This window comes from Carcharhinus amblyrhynchos, unplaced genomic scaffold, assembly GCF_965287045.1.
Source record: "Carcharhinus amblyrhynchos unplaced genomic scaffold, sCarAmb.v2.hapA chromosome_1346, whole genome shotgun sequence".
Taxonomy (NCBI): Eukaryota; Metazoa; Chordata; class Chondrichthyes; order Carcharhiniformes; family Carcharhinidae; genus Carcharhinus; species Carcharhinus amblyrhynchos.
In genome coordinates, this window is record NW_027651086.1 from 1 (window position 1) to 18306 (window position 18306).

Below are 18306 nucleotides of genomic sequence, written 5' to 3' on the forward strand. Positions count from 1 at the left end.
AGAGAAGAGAAAGAGAGAACAGGAGAAAGGGTTTAGGGTCCATTGGGATAGTGTACAATGGGAGTGAACGGGAAGGGGATTGGGATTGTGTACAGTGGGAGTGAACGGGAAGGGGTTTGGGATTGGGATTGTGTACAGTGGGAGTGAACGGGAAGGGGTTTGGGATTGTGTACAGTGGGAGTGAATGGGAAGGGGTTTGGGATTGGGATTGTGTACAGTGGGAGTGAATGGGAAGGGGTTTGGGATTGGGATTGTGTACAGTGGGAGTGAACGGGAAGGGATTTGGGATTGGGATTGTGTACAGTGGGAGTGAACAGGAAGGGGTTTTGGATTGGGATTGTGTACAGTGGGAGTGAACGGGAAGGGGATTGGGATTGTGTACAGTGGGAGTGAACGGGAAGGGGTTTGGGATTGGGATTGTGTACAGTGGGAGTGAACGGGAAGGGGATTGGGATTGTGTACAGTGGGAGTGAACGGGAAGGGGTTTGGGATTGGGATTGTGTACAGTGGGAGTGAACGGGAAGGGGTTTGGGATTGGGATTGTGTACAGTGGGAGTGAACGGGAAGGGGATTGGGATTGTGTACAGTGGGAGTGAATGGGAAGGGGTTTGGGATTGGGATTGTGTACAGTGGGAGTGAATGGGAAGGGGTTTGGGATTGGGATTGTGTACAGTGGGAGTGAACGGGAAGGGATTTGGGATTGGGATTGTGTACAGTGGGAGTGAACAGGAAGGGGTTTTGGATTGGGATTGTGTACAGTGGGAGTGAACGGGAAGGGATTTGGGATTGGGATTGGGATTGTGTACAGTGGGAGTGAACAGGAAGGGGTTTGGGATTGGGATTGTGTACAGTGGGAGTGAACGGGAAAGGGTTTGGGATTGGGATTGTGTACAGTGGGAGTGAACGGGAAGGGGTTTGGGATTGGGATTGTGTACAGTGGGAGTGAACGGGAAGGGGTTTGGGATTGGGATTGTGTACAGTGGGAGTGAATGGGAAGGGGTTTGGGATTGGGATTGTGTACAGTGGGAGTGAACGGGAAGGGGTTTGGGATTGGGATTGTGTACAGTGGGAGTGAATGGGAAGGGGTTTGGGATTGGGATTGTGTACAGTGGGAGTGAATGGGAAGGGGTTTCGGATTGGGATTGTGTACAGTGGGAGTGAATGGGAAGGGGTTTGGGATTGGGATTGTGTACAGTGGGAGTGAATGGGAAGGGGTTTGGGATTGGGATTGTGTACAGTGGGATATTTTGAGTTGATTCAGTGCGAGGCTGGTTTCTGTAGGGATTATGGGTCTTTCTAACTCAGGCTTCGGGGTGAGGGTTTCAGGATGTGGGTATCAGGGTGTGGTTTCAGGGTGTGGGGTTCAGGGTGTGGGTATCAGGGTATGGGTTTCAGGGTGTGGGTTTCAGGTGTGGGTTTCAGGGTGTGGGTATCGGTGTGGGTATCAGGGTGTGGGTTTCAGGGTGTGGGTTTCAGGGTGTGGGTATCAGGGTGAGGTTTCAGGGTGTGGTTTCAGGGTGTGGGGTTCAGGGTGTGGGTATCAGGGTATGGGTTTCAGGGTGTGGGTTTCAGGGTGTGGGTTTCAGGGTGTGGGTATCGGTGTGGGTATCAGGGTGTGGGTTTCAGGGTGTGGGTTTCAGGGTGTGGGTATCAGGGTGTGGGTATCAGGGTGTGGTTTCAGGGTGTGGGTATCAGGGTGAGGTTTCAGGGTGTGGGTATCAGGGTGAGGTTTCAGGGTGTGGGTATCAGGGTGTGGGTATCAGGGTGTGGGTATCAGGGTGTGGGTATCAGGGTGTGGTTTCAGGGTGTGGGTATCAGGGTGAGGTTTCAGGGTGTGGTTTCAGGGTGTGGGTATCAGGGTGTGGTTTCAGGGTGTGGGTATCAGGGTGAGGTTTCAGGGTGAGGTTTCAGGGTGTGGGTTTCAGGGTGTGGGTATCAGGGTGAGGTTTCAGGGTGAGGTTTCAGGGTGTGGGTATCAGGGTGTGGGTATCAGGGTGTGGGTATCAGGGTGAGGTTTCAGGGTGTGGGTTTCAGGGTGTGGGTATCAGGGTGAGGTTTCAGGGTGTGGGTATCAGGGTGTGGGTATCAGGGTGTGGGTATCAGGGTGTGGGTATCAGGGTGAGGTTTCAGGGTGTGGGTATCAGGGTGTGGGTATCAGGGTGAGGTTTCAGGGTGTGGGTATCAGGGTGTGGGTATCAGGGTGAGGTTTCAGGGTGTGGGTATCAGGGTGTGGGTATCAGGGTGTGGGTATCAGGGTGAGGTTTCAGGGTGTGGGTATCAGGGTGTGGGTATCAGGGTATGGGTTTCAGGGTATGGGGTTTCAGGGTGTGGGTATCAGGGTGTGGGTATCAGGGTGTGGGTATCAGGGTGTGGGTATCAGGGTGTGGGTATCAGGGTGTGGGTATCAGGGTGTGGGTTTCAGGGTGTGGGTTTCAGGGTGTGGGTTTCAGGGTGTGGGTATCGGTGTGGGTATCAGGGTGTGGGTATCAGGGTGTGGGTATCAGGGTGTGGGTATCAGGGTGTGGGTATCAGGGTGTGGGTATCAGGGTGTCGGTTTCAGGGTATGGGTTTCAGGGTGTGGGTATCAGGGTGTGGGTATCAGGGTGTGGGTATCAGGGTGTGGGTTTCAGGGTATGGGTTTCAGGGTATGGGTTTCAGGGTGTGGGTATCAGGGTGTGGGTATCAGGGTGTGGTTTCAGGGTGTGGGTATCAGGGTGTGGGTATCAGGGTGAGGTTTCAGGGTGTGGGTATCAGGGTGTGGGTATCAGGGTATGGGTTTCAGGGTATGGGTTTCAGGGTGTGGGTATCAGGGTGTGGGTATCAGGGTGTGGGTATCAGGGTGTGGGTATCAGGGTGTGGGTATCAGGGTGTGGGTATCAGGGTGTGGGTATCAGGGTGTGGGTATCAGGGTGTGGGTTTCAGGGTGTGGGTTTCAGGGTGTGGGTATCAGGGTGAGGTATCAGGGTGAGGTTTCAGGGTGTGGATTTCAGGGTGTGGTTTCAGGGTGTGGGTTTCAGGGTGTGGTTTCAGGGTATGGGTTTCAGGGTGTGGGTATCAGGGTGAGGTTTCAGGGTGAGGTTTCAGGGTGTGGGTTTCAGGGTGTGGTTTCAGGGTGTGGGTATCAGGGTGTGGTTTCAGGGTGTGGGTATCAGGGTGAGGTTTCAGGGTGTGGGTTTCAGGGTGTGGTTTCAGGGTATGGGTTTCAGGGTGTGGGTATCAGGGTGTGGGTTTCAGGGTGTGGGTATCAGGGTGTGGGTATCAGGGTGTGGGTTTCAGGGTGTGGTTTCAGGGTGTGGTTTCAGGGTATGGGTTTCAGGGTGTGGGTTTCAGGGTGTGGGTATCAGGGTGTGGGTATCAGGGTGTGGGTATCAGGGTGAGGTTTCAGGGTGAGGTTTCAGGGTGTGGGTTTCAGGGTGTGGTTTCAGGGTGTGGGTATCAGGGTGTGGTTTCAGGGTGTGGGTATCAGGGTGAGGTTTCAGGGTGTGGGTTTCAGGGTGTGGTTTCAGGGTGTGGGTATCAGGGTGAGGTTTCAGGGTGTGGGTATCAGGGTGTGGTTTCAGGGTGTGGGTATCAGGGTGTGGTTTCAGGGTGTGGGTATCAGGGTGTGGTTTCAGGGTGTGGGTTTCAGGGTGTGGGTTTCAGGGTGTGGGTTTCAGGTGTGGTTTCAGGGTGTGGGTATCAGGGTGAGGTTTCAGGGTGTGGGTATCAGGGTGAGGTTTCAGGGTGTGGGTTTCAGGGTGTGGTTTCAGGGTGTGGGTATCAGGGTGTGGGTTTTCAGGGTGTGGGTATCAGGGTGTGGTTTCAGGGTGTGGGTATCAGGGTGAGGTTTCAGGGTGTGGGTTTCAGGGTGTGGGTATCAGGGTGTGGGTATCAGGGTGTGGTTTCAGGGTGTGGGTATCAGGGTGAGGTTTCAGGGTGTGGGTATCAGGGTGTGGTTTCAGGGTGTGGGTATCAGGGTGTGGGTTTTCAGGGTGCGGTTATCAGGGTGTGGTTTCAGGGTGTGGGTATCAGGGTGTGGGTTTCAGGGTGTGGATTTCAGGGTGTGGGTTTCAGGGTATGGGTTTCAGGGTGTGGATTTCAGGGTGTGGGGTTCAGGGTGTGGGTTTCAGGGTGTGGGTTTCAGGGTGTGGATTTCAGGGTGTGGGGTTCAGGGTGTGGGTTTCAGGGTGTGGGTATCGGTGTGGGTATCAGGGTGTGGGGTATCAGGGTGTGGGTATCAGGGTGTGGGTTTCAGGGTGTGGATTTCAGGGTGTGGGTTTCAGGGTGTGGGTATCGGTGTGGGGTATCAGGGTGTGGGGTATCAGGGTGTGGGTTTCAGGGTGTGGGTTTCAGGGTGTGGGTTTCAGGATGTGGGTATCAGGGTGTGGGTATCGGTGTGGGTATCAGGGTGTGGGTATCGGTGTGGGTATCAGGGTGTGGGTATCGGTGTGGGTATCAGGGTGTGGGGTATCAGGGTGTGGGTTTCAGGGTGTGGGTATCAGTCAGACATCTCACTGCTTCTGATGGGAGGTTTGTTGAATTCTCCCCTCACTGTAGCTATGAAGCAGGGCTGAATAATGAAGCAGTTTGGATCTCGAGAGCCAAGTACAGCAAATGACAGTGTATATTTATACCCTTAAACTACACAAACACTCTTTGTTAGGCATTCACTTCGAAGGCAAGGCTGGTAAACTGTCTCCAGCAATACCCTTCCAAATGATGGCACTCCCTCCAGTTCATTCACAGAATCAGGTGGGCATTTCCGAGATTCATCTATTGCTGCTGTGAACTCCATAATCCAGACCGACACTCCCCCCAGTCCCAGTACCAGTACTGAGGGAGTGCTGCACTGTCGGGGGTAGATGTATATACTCTAGGATTTGAGCTCCATAATCCAGGGGGATGTGTGCACTGAGGGAGTTGGGGGGAGGGTAGGGCGGCAGTTCAAATTCACAGTTTACAATGTGACAGGAATACACACAGGCAAAGTCCTTCACTGGCTACAAGGTGCATCAGGATGCCCTGAGGGGGAAGGGAGAAGACTGAGGTCAGGAAAATGTAAGATTGGCACGTTGGTCCCCGTGCTGTGTGGAGATCTGAAAGGTTGGAAAATTCTCAGTCGCTGCCTGGCCGGTCCCTCCCCCTCATTCAGGATCTTTCTTTATTCTGCCCACAGGCAAATTCTCAATCTCACGCTCCTACGATGATTGGTGGTCGTACAAAGAGGCTCTGGGAGGAGACTTCGTGCCAAGTAGGTCAATCGAGCCACTTGCTTCCACTGCCTCGCCTGGCAGATTAACCCTGTATCTAACCCCATGCTGTACCTGTCCCGGGAGTGTTTGATGGGGGGACAGTGTAGAGGGAGCTTTACTCTGTATCTAACCCCGTGCTGTACCTGTCCTGGGAGTGTTTGATGGGGACAGTGTAAAGGGAGCTTTACTCTGTATCTAACCCCGTGCTGTACCTGTCCTGGGAGTGTTTGATGGGGACAGTGTAGAGGGAGCTTTACTCTGTATCTAACCCCGTGCTGTACCTGTCCTGGGAGTGTTTGATGGGGGGACAGTGTAGAGGGAGCTTTACTCTGTATCTAACCCCGTGCTGTCCCTGTCCTGGGAGTGTTTGATGGGGACAGTGTAAAGGGAGCTTTACTCTGTATCTAACCCCGTGCTGTCCCTGTCCTGGGAGTGTTTGATGGGGACAGTGTAGAGGGAGCTTTACTCTGTATCTAACCCCGTGCTGTACCTGTCCTGGGAGTGTTTGATGGGGGGACAGTGTAGAGGGAGCTTTACTCTGTAACTAACCCCGTGCTGTACCTGTCCTGGGAGTGTTTGATGGGGGACAGTGTAGAGGGAGCTTTACTCTGTATCTAACCCCGTGCTGTACCTGTCCTGGGAGTGTTTGATGGGGACAGTGTAGAGGGAGCTTTACTCTGTATCTAACCCCGTGCTGTACCTGTCCTGGGAGTGTTTGATGGGGGACAGTGTCGAGGGAGCTTTACTCTGTATCTAACCCCGTGCTGTACCTGTCCTGGGAGTGTTTGATGGGGGACAGTGTAGAGGGAGCTTTACTCTGTATCTAACCCCGTGCTGTACCTGTCCTGGGAGTGTTTGATGGGGGGACAGTGTAGAGGGAGCTTTACTCTGTATCTAACCCTGTGCTGTACCTGTCCTGGGAGTGTTTGATGGGGACAGTGTAGAGGGAGCTTTACTCTGTATCTAACCCCATGCTGTACCTGTCCTGGGAGTGTTTGATGGGGGACAGTGTAGAGGGAGCTTTACTCTGTATCTAACCCCGTGCTGTATCTGTCCTGGGAGTGTTTGATGGGGGGACAGTGTAGAGGGAGCTTTACTCTGTATCTAACCCCGTGCTGTACCTGTCCTGGGAGTGTTTGATGGGGACAGTGTAGAGGGAGCTTTACTCTGTATCTAACCCCGTGCTGTACCTGTCCTGGGAGTGTTTGATGGGGACAGTGTAGAGGGAGCTTTACTCTGTATCTAACCCCGTGCTGTACCTGTCCTGGGAGTGTTTGATGGGGACAGTGTAGAGGGAGCTTTACTCTGTATCTAACCCCGTGCTGTACCTGTCCTGGGAGTGTTTGATGGGGGACAGTGTAGAGGGAGCTTTACTCTGTATCTAACCCCGTGCTGTACCTGTCCTGGGAGTGTTTGATGGGGACAGTGTCGAGGGAGCTTTACTCTGTATCTAACCCCATGCTGTACCTGTCCTGGGAGTGTTTGATGGGGGACAGTGTAGAGGGAGCTTTACTCTGTATCTAACCCCATGCTGTACCTGTCCTGGGAGTGTTTGATGGGGACAGTGTAGAGGGAGCTTTACTCTGTATCTAACCCCGTGCTGTACCTGTCCTGGGAGTGTTTGATGGGGACAGTGTAGAGGGAGCTTTACTCTGTATCTAACCCCGTGCTGTACCTGTCCTGGGAGTGTTTGATGGGGACAGTGTAGAGGGAGCTTTACTCTGTACCTAACCCCATGCTGTCTGTTCTTTCTCTATAGGTCCCCCGTTTTGGGGTCTGGTGAACACTGCCTGGAGGTTGTGCTCGATTGGAAAGAGACAGTCACCTGTTGATGTCAATGTCAGTTCTGTCATCTTCGACCCCTTCCTCACACCACTGAAACTCAGCACTGTGGGAAATAAGGTATGTGGAGGAGAGAGAGTGAATCGCAAGCTAACTCAGACACTGTCTGGAGGGATTGGTGCCTGCCCCTCTCTGTCTTTCTTTCTCTCTCTCTCTCTGCCTCCGACTCTCTCTCTCTCTCTGCCTCCGACTCTCTCTCTGTCTCTCTCACTCTTTCTGTCTCTTCCTCTCTCTCTGTCTCCCTGTCTCTCTTTCTCTCTCCCTCTGTCATTCTCTCTCTCTGTCTCTCTCTTTCTATCTCTCTCTCCCTATCTCTCTTTCTCTCTCCCTCTCTCTCTCTCTCTCAGTCTCTCCCTCCCTCTCTCTCTCTCTCTCAGTCTCTCCCTCCCTCCCCTCTGCTCTCTCACACACTGATACAGTTGTCTTCCTCTTGAGCTGATCCCTGTCACTCTTTGGGAGCTGACAGCAGATTGGACACAGGGAATGTTTCTGAATTTTCCCACGCACCATCCGTGTGTCAACCTGACCTCCCTCTCCATCTCTCTCGTTCTCTATCTCTGTGTTTCTCTCTATGCATCTCTCCAGCACGCTCTCTCACTCTAACTCCCTCTCTTTGTCTTACTTTCTCTTCCTATCTCTATCTGTCTGCTTCTGTCTGTTTGTCACTCTCTCTCTCTCTCATATCATGGGACCAGATCAGAAACTCTAATTGTTAGATTAGACTCCAATAATTTTCTGTCCTGGTATTAGTGTCAGGACAGCATGTTTTACTCCAGGTGTAATTTTAACCCAGGAGCTTCTATAACACAAACACATTTGTACCATCACAAATAAATTCACTTAACTTCTAACAATTAAACAACTCTTTAAAGAGGAGAAAATTCTCAGTTCTAACTTATCACTATTTCAGTTCCAATCAAACAACAGCTCTCTTACAGAATCTAAAAAGTGTTTGCAAAGTCCAGGCATACTTGTTTTCACCTTTATGAATTGTCTTTGTGCTTTGAGGAAACTTGTGAAGAGAGGAAGAAAGATGACAAGAGACAGAGAGAGACAGAAGGAGAGATAGAGATACACAGAGAGACTTAGAAAGAGAGACAGAGGGAGGAACAGAGAGACAGAGGGAGAAACAGAGAAAGACAGAGAGAGGATCAGAGAGAGACAGTGAAAGAAACAGAAAGGCAGAGAGAGGAACAGCAAGAAAGAGAAACAGAGAGAGGCAGAGACAGAGAACCTCTTCTTTCCACCAGATCCAGGCAGCAACTGCTCTTTATTCTAAAATGAAAATGAAACTTTGGCTACAAGCTTCTCTACTCCCATTAACCGATTTTTTTTTTACCTATTACTTAAAATTTAAAACACCCCATTAAACATTCTGCTAAATAAACGTGAACCTGGCTAAAATGAGCAATTATCCTGCTTTCTCAACACTTCCTGTATTCCTTCGAAACAAATTCACTCTGTAGAAAAATACTGTCTTTTAAAGCGATCCCTCCTTAAACAGCAAATATACTAATAATACAGCGTGATCACTCTCTCTCTTTCTATCTCCCTCTCTATCTCCCACATTCTCTCTCTATCTGTCTCTATCTGTCTCTCTCTCTTCCAGTCTCCCTCCTTCTTGCTCTCACTTTCTCTCTCTGTCTCTCTCAGATCTCTGGTGTGATGTATAACACAGGGCGCTATGTCGCCCTCCGACTGGACCCGGAGTATTTGGTGAATGTGTCGGGAGGTCCTCTCTCCTACAGTTACTGCCTCGAGGAGATTCGCCTTCACTTTGGGAGTGTCGACTCACAAGGCTCAGAGCACTGGATAGACGGAAAATCATTCCCAGCAGAGGTAGAGATTCCGGACAGCACCTGCTCAAAATGCAACCCAACACCCCCTCCTCCCCGTCTCCCTCACTCCCCCACCCTCTCCCCGTCTCCCTCACTCCCCCACCCTCTCCCCGTCTCCCTCACTCCCCCACCCTCTCCCCGTCTCCCTCACTCCCCCACCCTCTCCCCGTCTCCCTCACTCCACCACCCTCTCCCCGTCTCCCTCAATCCCCACCCTCTCCCCGTCTCCCTCACTCCCCCACCCTCTCCCCGTCTCCCTCACTCCCCCACCCTCTCCCCGTCTCCCTCACTCCCCCACCCTCTCCCCGTCTCCCTCACTCCCCCACCCTCTCCCCGTCTCCCTCGCTCTCCACCCTCTCCCCGTCTCCCTCACTCCCCCACCCTCTCCCCATCTCCCTCACTCCCCCACCCTCTCCCCGTCTCCCTCACTCCACCCCCTCCTCCCCGTCTCCCTCAATCCCCCACCCTCTCCCCGTCTCCCTCGATCCCCCACCCTCTCCCCGTCTCCCTCACTCCCCCACCCTCTCCCCGTCTCCCTCACTCCCCCACCCTCTCCCCGTCTCCCTCGCTCTCCACCCTCTCCCCGTCTCCCTCACTCCACCCCCTCCTCCCCGTCTCCCTCACTCCCCCACCCTCTCCCCGTCTCCCTCAATCCCCCACCCTCTCCCCGTCTCCCTCACTCCACCCCCCCTCCCCGTCTCCCTCGATCCCCCACCCTCTCCCCGTCTCCCTCACTCCACCCCCTCCTCCCCGTCTCCCTCACTCCCCCACCCTCTCCCCGTCTCCCTCGATCCCCCACCCTCTCCCCGTCTCCCTCACTCCACCCCCTCCTCCCCGTCTCCCTCACTCCCCCACCCTCTCCCCGTCTCCCTCGATCCCCCACCCTCTCCCCGTCTCCCTCGATCCCCCACCCTCTCCCCGTCTCCCTCGATCCCCCACCCTCTCCCCGTCTCCCTCACTCCACCCCCTCCTCCCCGTCTCCCTCACTCCCCCACCCTCTCCCCGTCTCCCTCGATCCCCCACCCTCTCCCCGTCTCCCTCACTCCCCCACCCTCTCCCCGTCTCCCTCAATCCCCCACCCTCTCCCATCTCCCTAAATGAAATGGGAAAGAGGTGGGTGAGGGGGTTAATCCCCCCTCCCTCCCTCCGATAGGGGAACAGGCTGCCCGGTGTCTGAGTGTAAATGGGGGAGAGGTGGGTGAGGGGGTTAATCCCCCCTCCCTCCGATAGGGGAACAGGCTGCCCGGTGTCTGAGTGTAAATGGGGGAGAGGTGGGTGAGGGGGTTAATCCCCCCTCCCTCCGATAGGGGAACAGGCTGCCCGGTGTCTGAGTGTAAATGGGGGAGAGGTGGGTGAGGGGGTTAATCCCCCCTCCCTCCGATAGGGGAACAGGCTGCCCGGTCCTATATAAGGGGGGATATTACAGAGAAATAATGTCTCCGATCTGAACAATATTTTTCCTTTTTGTTCAGGTGCATCTTATTCATTACAATGTGCATCTTTACCATAACATGTCGGAAGCATCTCGTTATCCCAATGGATTGATGATAATATCGTTGTTTATCGAGGTGAATCTAAATTGTTTTCCAACCTTTCTAATTTTCCCCAACTTCTTCCACAGTATCAGCTGGTTCCACTTTCTCCACTACTTTCACTTCAGACACTCCCCCTGGTGCCAGTACTGAGGGAGTGCTGCACTGTCGGGGGTAGGTGTATATACTCTAGGATTTGAGCTCCATAATGAGGGTCATGTCTGCACTGAGGGAGTGGGGTGCTGTACTGTCCCAGAGATTCCTCCACCCTCTCTGAGTGGAAGAGATTTTCCTAGATTCCCCCCTGTTGGAAATGGTCACTGTCTGGCAGTGCTGTGGGGTCAATGTTACTCACCTTCTCATCCATCTTTGTATCAGCAGCAGACGGAGAAACGGAACTCTCTGCCTTTCCACCCAAATTATGGTTATAAATTCTAAAACACTGAATTGTTCACAGTCCGTACAATATTGCACATTAACACTGATCTTACCTCTCTCTCCCTGTCTCTCCCTCTCCCTGTGTGTCTCTCTGTCTCTCTCGGTCACTCTCTGTCTCTTCCTGTCCATTCCGCTCTCTCTCTCTGTGTTTCTCCCTGCAGATAGACGAGATTCCCAATCCTTTCCTGAATCGAATGTTAAGCAGGGAAATGATCACCAGGATTTCATACAAAAGTAAATATTCAGATACAATACACTGGAGAAATTGAAGAGATATACCGTCAGACACACGTCCTCCCACTCTGCTACCTGGGAGTGTTTGATGGGGACAGTGTAGAGGGAGCTTTACTCTGTATCTAACCCCGTGCTGTCCCTGTCCTGGGAGTGTTTGATGGGGACAGTGTAGAGGGAGCTTTACTCTGTATCTAACCCCGTGCTGTACCTGTCCTGGGAGTGTTTGATGGGGACAGTGTAGAGGGAGCTTTACTCTGTATCTAACCCCGTGCTGTACCTGTCCTGGGAGTGTTTGATGGGGGACAGTGTAGAGGAAGCTTTACTCTGTATCTAACCCTGTGCTGTACCTGTCCTGGGAGTGTTTGATGGGGGACAGTGTAGAGGAAGCTTTACTCTGTATCTAACCCCGTGCTGTACCTGTCCTGAGAGTGTTTGATGGGGGACAGTGTAGAGGGAGTTTTACTCTGTATCTAACCCCGTGCTGTACCTGTCCTGGGAGTGTTTGATGGGGGACAGTGTAGAGGGAGTTTTACTCTGTATCTAACCCCGTGCTGTCCCTGTCCTGGGAGTGTTTGATGGGGGGACAGTGTAGAGGGAGCTTTACTCTGTATCTAACTCCATGCTGTCCCTGTCCTGGGAGTGTTTGATGGGGGGACAGTGTAGAGGGAGCTTTACTCTGTATCTAACCCCGTGCTGTACCTGTCCTGGGAGTGTTGATGGGGAGACAGTGTAGAGGGAGCTTTACTCTGTATCTAACCCCGTGCTGTACCTGTCCTGGGAGTGTTTGATGGGGGGACAGTGTAGAGGGAGCTTTACTCTGTATCTAACCCCGTGCTGTACCTGTCCTGGGAGTGTTTGATGGGGGGACAGTGTAGAGGGAGCTTTACTCTGTATCTCTGAGTTTCAGTCCTGTGATTAAATGTCTGGTGAGTTGCTGATCTCAGTGATGGAGTGAGGTTTAGAGGGCAGGCAGAGACAGGGGTTCCTGGGTTTTGGTGTTGGGGAGGGGGATGTGTGTGGAGATAGATTGGATTTTAATTCTCCCCTCTTCTCCCTCCCCCCAGATGATGCCACCTTTCTGTCTGGACTGCGACTTGAGCAACTTTTCCCACAATCATTTGGGTTTATCACCTATTCAGGTTCCATGACAACCCCTCCCTGCTACGAGACAGTTACATGGATACTCCTCGACCAACACATCACCATCACCTCGGTACAGGTAGGCCGATCACTCCATTCCTCAGTCCCCCTCTCCCTCTGACCTCCCCCTCTCCCTCTGACCTCCCCCTCTACACGCAGGGCCTCTACCCTTTCCGCATTGACCTGTGACCCATTCCTCACCTCCGCAATCAAAATGCAAGTAACGTTCGTGCTACACAAGTGCCAGGCAACGCCCATCTCCAACAAGACAGGATCTAACCACCCCCACCTCTTAACATTCAATGGTGTTACCATCACTGAATCCCCCACTATCAACATCCTGGGGGTTATCATTGACCAGACACTGAACCAGACCCAGCCGTATAAATACTGTGGCTCCCAGAGCAGGTCAGAGGCTGGGAATCCTGCGGAGAGTAACTCACCTCCTGACTCCCCTCCAAAGCCTGTCCACCATCTACAAGGACACAAGTCAGGAGTGTGATGGAATACTCTCCACTTGCCTGGATGAGTGCAGCTCCCAACAACACTCGAGAAGCTCAACACCATCCAGGACAAAGCAGCCCCCACTCGATCGACACACTAACCCCCACCCTCAACATTCACTCCCTCCACCACCGACACACAGAGGCAGCCGTGTGTACCATCTACAAGATGCACTGCAGTGACTCACCAAGGCTCCTTCCACAGCACCTTCCAAACCCGCCACCTCTACCACCTAGAAGGACAAGGGCAGCAGATACATGGGGAACATCACCACCTGCAATTTCCCCCTCCGAGCCCCGCACACACCATCCTGACTTGGAAATATATCGGCCGTTCCTTCACTGTCACTGGGTCAAAATCCTGGAACTCCCTCCCTAACAGCACTGTGGGTGTACCTACACCACACGGACTGACTGATGTTCAATAACAATCCTGGAACTCCCTCCCTAACAGCACTGTGGGTGTACCTACACCATACGGGACTGACTGATGTCCAATAACAATCCTGGAACCCCCTCCCTAACAGCACTGTGGGTGTACCTACACCACACGGGGCTGCAGTGGATTCAAGATGGCGACTCAGCATTGCCTTCTGGAGGGGCAGTTAGGGATGGGTGATAAATGCTGGTCTAGTGAGCAGTGCCCATATCGCTGTGAAAGAATTTCGCAATCACTCCAGGCATGGTGGTACAACGGTTAGAATTACTGCCTCTCAGCGCCAGGGACCTGGATTCAATTCTGGCCTTTGCTGTCTGTCTGTGTGGAGTTGACACATTCTCCCCGTGTCTGCATGGGTTTCCTCCGGATACTCCAGTTTCCTCCCATACTCCAAAGATGTGCGGGTTCGGCTGAGTGGCCGTGCTAATTTGTCCCTTAGTATCCAATATTGCGCAGGTTATCCTGGTCCCCCCATGCTGACACTATAGTTAAGAAAGCCCCACCAACGCCTCTACTTTCTCAGAAGACTAAGGAAATTTGGCATGTCCGCTACGACTCTCACCAACTTTTACAGATGCCCCATAGAAAGCATTCTTTCTGGTTGTATCACAGCTTGGTCTGGGCTCCTGCTCTGCCCAAGACCGCAAGGAACTACAAAAGGGTGGTGAATGTAGCCCCAATCCATCACACAAACCAGCCTCCCATCCATTGACTCTGTCTATACTTCCCGCTGCCTTGGAAAAGCAGCCAGCATAATTAAGGACCCCACACACCCCGGACATTCTCTCTTCCACCTTCTTCCATCGGGAAAAAGATACAAAAGTCTGAGGTCCCGTACCGACCGACTCAAGAACAGCTTCTTCCCTGCTGCTGTCAGACTTTTGAATGGACCTACCTCACATTAAGTTGATCTTTCTCTACACCCTCGCTGTGACTGTAACACTACATTCTGCACTCGCTCCTTTCCTTCTCTATGAACGGTATGCTTTGTCTGTATAGAGCGCAAAAAACAATACTTTTCACTGTATCCTGACACACGTGACAATAATAAATCAAGTCAAAGGTTGGCGGAATTAGCAGGATAAAGACATGGGGTTACAGGGCTAGAGGATTGAGTGGATGGACTCAATGGGCTGAATGGCTTCCTTCTACACCAAGGGAATTCTATAAGATCTCGCCCTCAGTTGGAGAATCGAGTCCCTTTGGCATTGCCAGTATTACGGAGAGGGAGGTCAGGGCCTGGGACAGGGTGCAGAGGAGATTTACTGTAAAGTTCCTCCCCTGCTCTGGGAGTTGAGGGTCTTCAGGTCACGCGGAGACAGACTGGCATGGGGGGGAGGAGGGTGGGGGGAGGGAGGTTCGTTCTCCCTTGAGCAGGGAAGGTTAAGGGGGAGATTGAATCGAGTCGTTCCAAATCGGGGAAGGGGGGTTTGTGATAAGGAGAAACTGTTCCCAGCGACAGGAGGGTCGGGGACCAGAGGGGGACACAGATTGAAGGCGATCGGGAAAAGAACCAGAGGGGGTGAGGAGGGGGGGAGATGAGGGAATGTTTATTGTGAACACAGCGAGTTGTTGTGATCTGGAAGGCACTGCCTGAAAGGACGGTGGAAGCTGATTCAACAGGAACTTTCCAAAGGGGCAACTGGAGAAATACTCGATAGGGAAAGATTTGCAGAGAGAAGGAAGGGGGGAGGAGAGGGGGGATTGAGGGGATCACAGGGCCAGCAGGGGAAAGGAGGGGCTGAAGTGATGTTGTTCCGGAGGTGTACGAATCTATAACCCTACAGCATCTCCATCTCTTGCTCTGTGACACACAGATGCACTCCCTGAGGTTACTCAGCCAGGACAGACCCTCAGCGCTGTTTCAGAGCATGAGTGACAACTACCGACTGCTGCAGCCCCTCAACCGCCGCACTCTCCGCACCAACACTGACCCTGCGCGCAAGGCCAGGAAATGTCCCCCAGCCACCCAGCAGCCTGGCTTCCACATCCAAGGTGAGGCAGCTTTACTCTGTATCTAACCCCGTGCTGTACCTGTCCTGGGAGTGTTTGATGGGGACAGTGTAGAGGGAGCTTTACTCTGTATCTAACCCCGTGCTGTACCTGTCCTGGGAGTGTCTGATGGGGGGACAGTGTAGAGGGAGCTTTACTCTGTATCTAACCCCGTGCTGTACCTGTCCTGGGAGTGTTTGATGGGGACAGTGTAGAGGGAGCTTTACTCTGTATCTAACCCCGTGCTGTACCTGTCCTGGGAGTGTTTGATGGGGGACAGTGTAGAGGGAGCTTTACTCTGTATCTATCCCCGTGCTGTACCTGTCCTGGGAGTGTTTGATGGGGACAGTGTAGAGGGAGCTTTACTCTGTATCTATCCCCGTGCTGTACCTGTCCTGGGAGTGTTTGATGGGGACAGTGTAGAGGGAGCTTTACTCTGTATCTAACCCCGTGCTGTACCTGTCCTGGGAGTGTTTGATGGGGAAGATTTGATGAGTTGAGTGGATGGGGTGATGTGGGTTGATGGGGGGAATGGGGGATTTGATGGGAAGGTTTTATAGAACATAGAATATTACAGCGCAGAACAGGCCCTTCGGCCCACAATGTTGCGCCGACCAATTAAAAAAGCAATGACCCTCTAACCTAAACCAATCCCTTCCCATCCATAAACCTATTCACGGATCTCTTAAACGCCCCCAAACTAGGTGCATTTACAACTGCAGCAGGCAGGGCATTCCAATCCCTCACCACCCTCTGGGTAAAGAACCTACTCCTGACATCCGTCCTATAACTACCACCCCTTAATTTAAAGCTATGCCCCCTCGTGCTAGCTTTCTCCATCTGAGGAAAAAGGCTATCACTGTCCACCCTATCTAAACCTCTAATCATCTTATATGTTTCTATAAGATCCCCTCTTAGCCGCCTTCTTTCTAACAAGAACAACCCCAAATCCCTCAGTCTCTCCTCATAGGACCTTCCCTCCGTACCAGGCAACATCCTGGTAAACCTCCTCTGCACCCTCTCCAATGCCTCCACATCCTTCCTGTAACGTGGGGACCAGAACTGCACACAATACTCCAAGTGCGGACGCACCAGAGTTTTGTACAGTTGCAACATGACGTTACGGCTCCTAAATTCAATCCCCCTACCAATAAACACCAAGACACCGTATGCCTTCCTAACAACCTTATCTACTTGATTCCCAACTTTCAGGGATCTATGTACACATACACCTAGATCCCTCTGTTCATCCACACTATTCAGAGTCCTACCGTTAGCCCTATACTCTACACATCTGTTATTCCTGCCAAAGTGAATTACCTCACACTTTTCCGCATTAAACTCCATCTGCCACCTCTCGGCCCAGCTCTGCAACTTGTCCAAGTCTCAGCAATGGGGGATGTGGTGAGATGGGGGAATGGGAATCGGGGGATGGGGTGGACGGGGGGAATGGGAATGGGGGGGATGGGGGAATTGTGAGATTGGGGGGATGGGAGACATGGGAATGGGGGGATGGGGGTTATTGGGGGGAATGGAGGGTGTAGTCACTGATGGGTTAGTTTTGAGGTTTCATCATGCTTCTCTCAATGGTCATTTCTGTTCACTTTGCAGCCAATCAAAAGTCTCTGAATTAAAACTCACCAATGGGCTTACCTCAAGATACAGAAAGCCAGCCAATCAGAAGTGAGATTAGCAGCAAGACTGAGCAATCTGATCAGAACGAAATTGTGATTAATCTCTTCGTCTCTCTGTCTGTCTGTCTCTCTCTACGTCTCTCTCTCTCTCTGTCTCTATGTCTCTCTCTTTGTGTCTCTTTCTCTGTCCCTGTCTCTCTCCTTCTCTGTCTCCATCTCTCTGTCCCCCTCTCTCTCTCTCTCTCTCGTCTCTCTCTTTCCTTTATTTTATTTTGTTCGCTCTCTCTCAGATGGTGTGGGTCAGTTTTATGTGGCTGTTGCTGGGATCTTGCTGTGTGCTGTTAGCTGGGTTTCTGACATTCGGACAGTGCGTGCAGCTTTCTGCCACGTGTGCAAGATGCAGTGGGACGTCCCTGAGGGGGTGACAGGCAGATCAAAGTCCCTCCTGCTGTAATGTTTGCATTAAAAAGGATGCAATTCTCTCTGTGTCTGGTCTGAGCCTGTGTCTGAGAAATCTCTCCTCCATTCACTCCTGGGTTTCCCCCCTCGATCAACTCTCCAAATATGGAAGCCCTTGCCCATGTCCTGTGTTCCCCGCAGACCTGATCGCTCCACCATTCTTCCCCCTCTCTATCCTCCTGTCTCCCAGTCTCTGTAAACCTCAGCACATCCCCCTGCCTCAACCCCACTATGTCCTATCTCTGTAACCTCCTCCAGCCCCTACAATCCTCATCCTCCTTTTCAAACTCTCTTCCCCCTCCCTCCCTATCTCTGTAACCTCCTCCAGCCCCTCCGAGTGAAGGGGCAGCACGGGCTATATTTGAATGATCTCTGTGCGAAGGAAGTGAGCTCTGTCTGGTCAGAGTGGCCCCAGGGGTTAAAGGTTGACCTCTGGGCAGGGTTGGAATGGTGACTCCCCCCCCCCCCGTATGTAGGGGGGAAATGTCAAAAGTCACCTTGTGGTTTGTGTTGGCACAGTGCGAGTGACGCTCAGGGTGGGGACGGTTGACAGGCTGACTGGCATCAGATTTTGATGAACTGTGTGAGGACGGAGTGATCACAGGGGGGGCAGGGGTCACCATCTGTCTCAAGGGTGGTGTTTTCCTGGGTCAAAGGTGGGCAGGGTGGGTGCTGGAATGTTGGCACAATGCCTGACCGGTCAGCAGGTCAACGGCTTCACTTGGTGACAGAAACCACCCCCTTCACCCAAAGAAAATTCCAGCACAGGAACAGGCCCTTCGGCCCCTCCAAGCCTGCACCGACCATGCTGCCCCCGACTGAACTAAAACCCCCTACCCTTCCGGGGACCATATCCCTCTATTCCCATCCTATTCATGGATTTGTCCAGATGCCCCTTAAAACTCACTATCGTATCCGCTTCCACTCCCTCCCCCGGCAGCGAGTTCCAGGCACCCACCACCCTCTGTGTAAAAAATCTGCCTCGTACATCTCCTTTAAACCTTGTCCCTCACACCTTAAACCT

General features: G+C 52.6%; 1 protein-coding gene across 1 annotated transcript; it reads left to right on the forward strand.

Moving 5' to 3' along the window:
- Window positions 1-4670: 4670 nt before the first annotated feature.
- Window positions 4671-17304, forward strand: LOC145340729 (carbonic anhydrase-related protein 10-like; the record flags this gene model as incomplete). Its single annotated transcript, XM_080185189.1, has 9 exons — window positions 4671-4731; window positions 5156-5230; window positions 6991-7133; window positions 8727-8912; window positions 10384-10479; window positions 11043-11115; window positions 12180-12334; window positions 15015-15192; window positions 16801-17304. Coding segments are annotated over 9 exons (990 nt in total), but the record flags the coding sequence as incomplete, so codon positions are not given.
- Between the last annotated feature and the right edge of the window lie 1002 nt (window positions 17305-18306).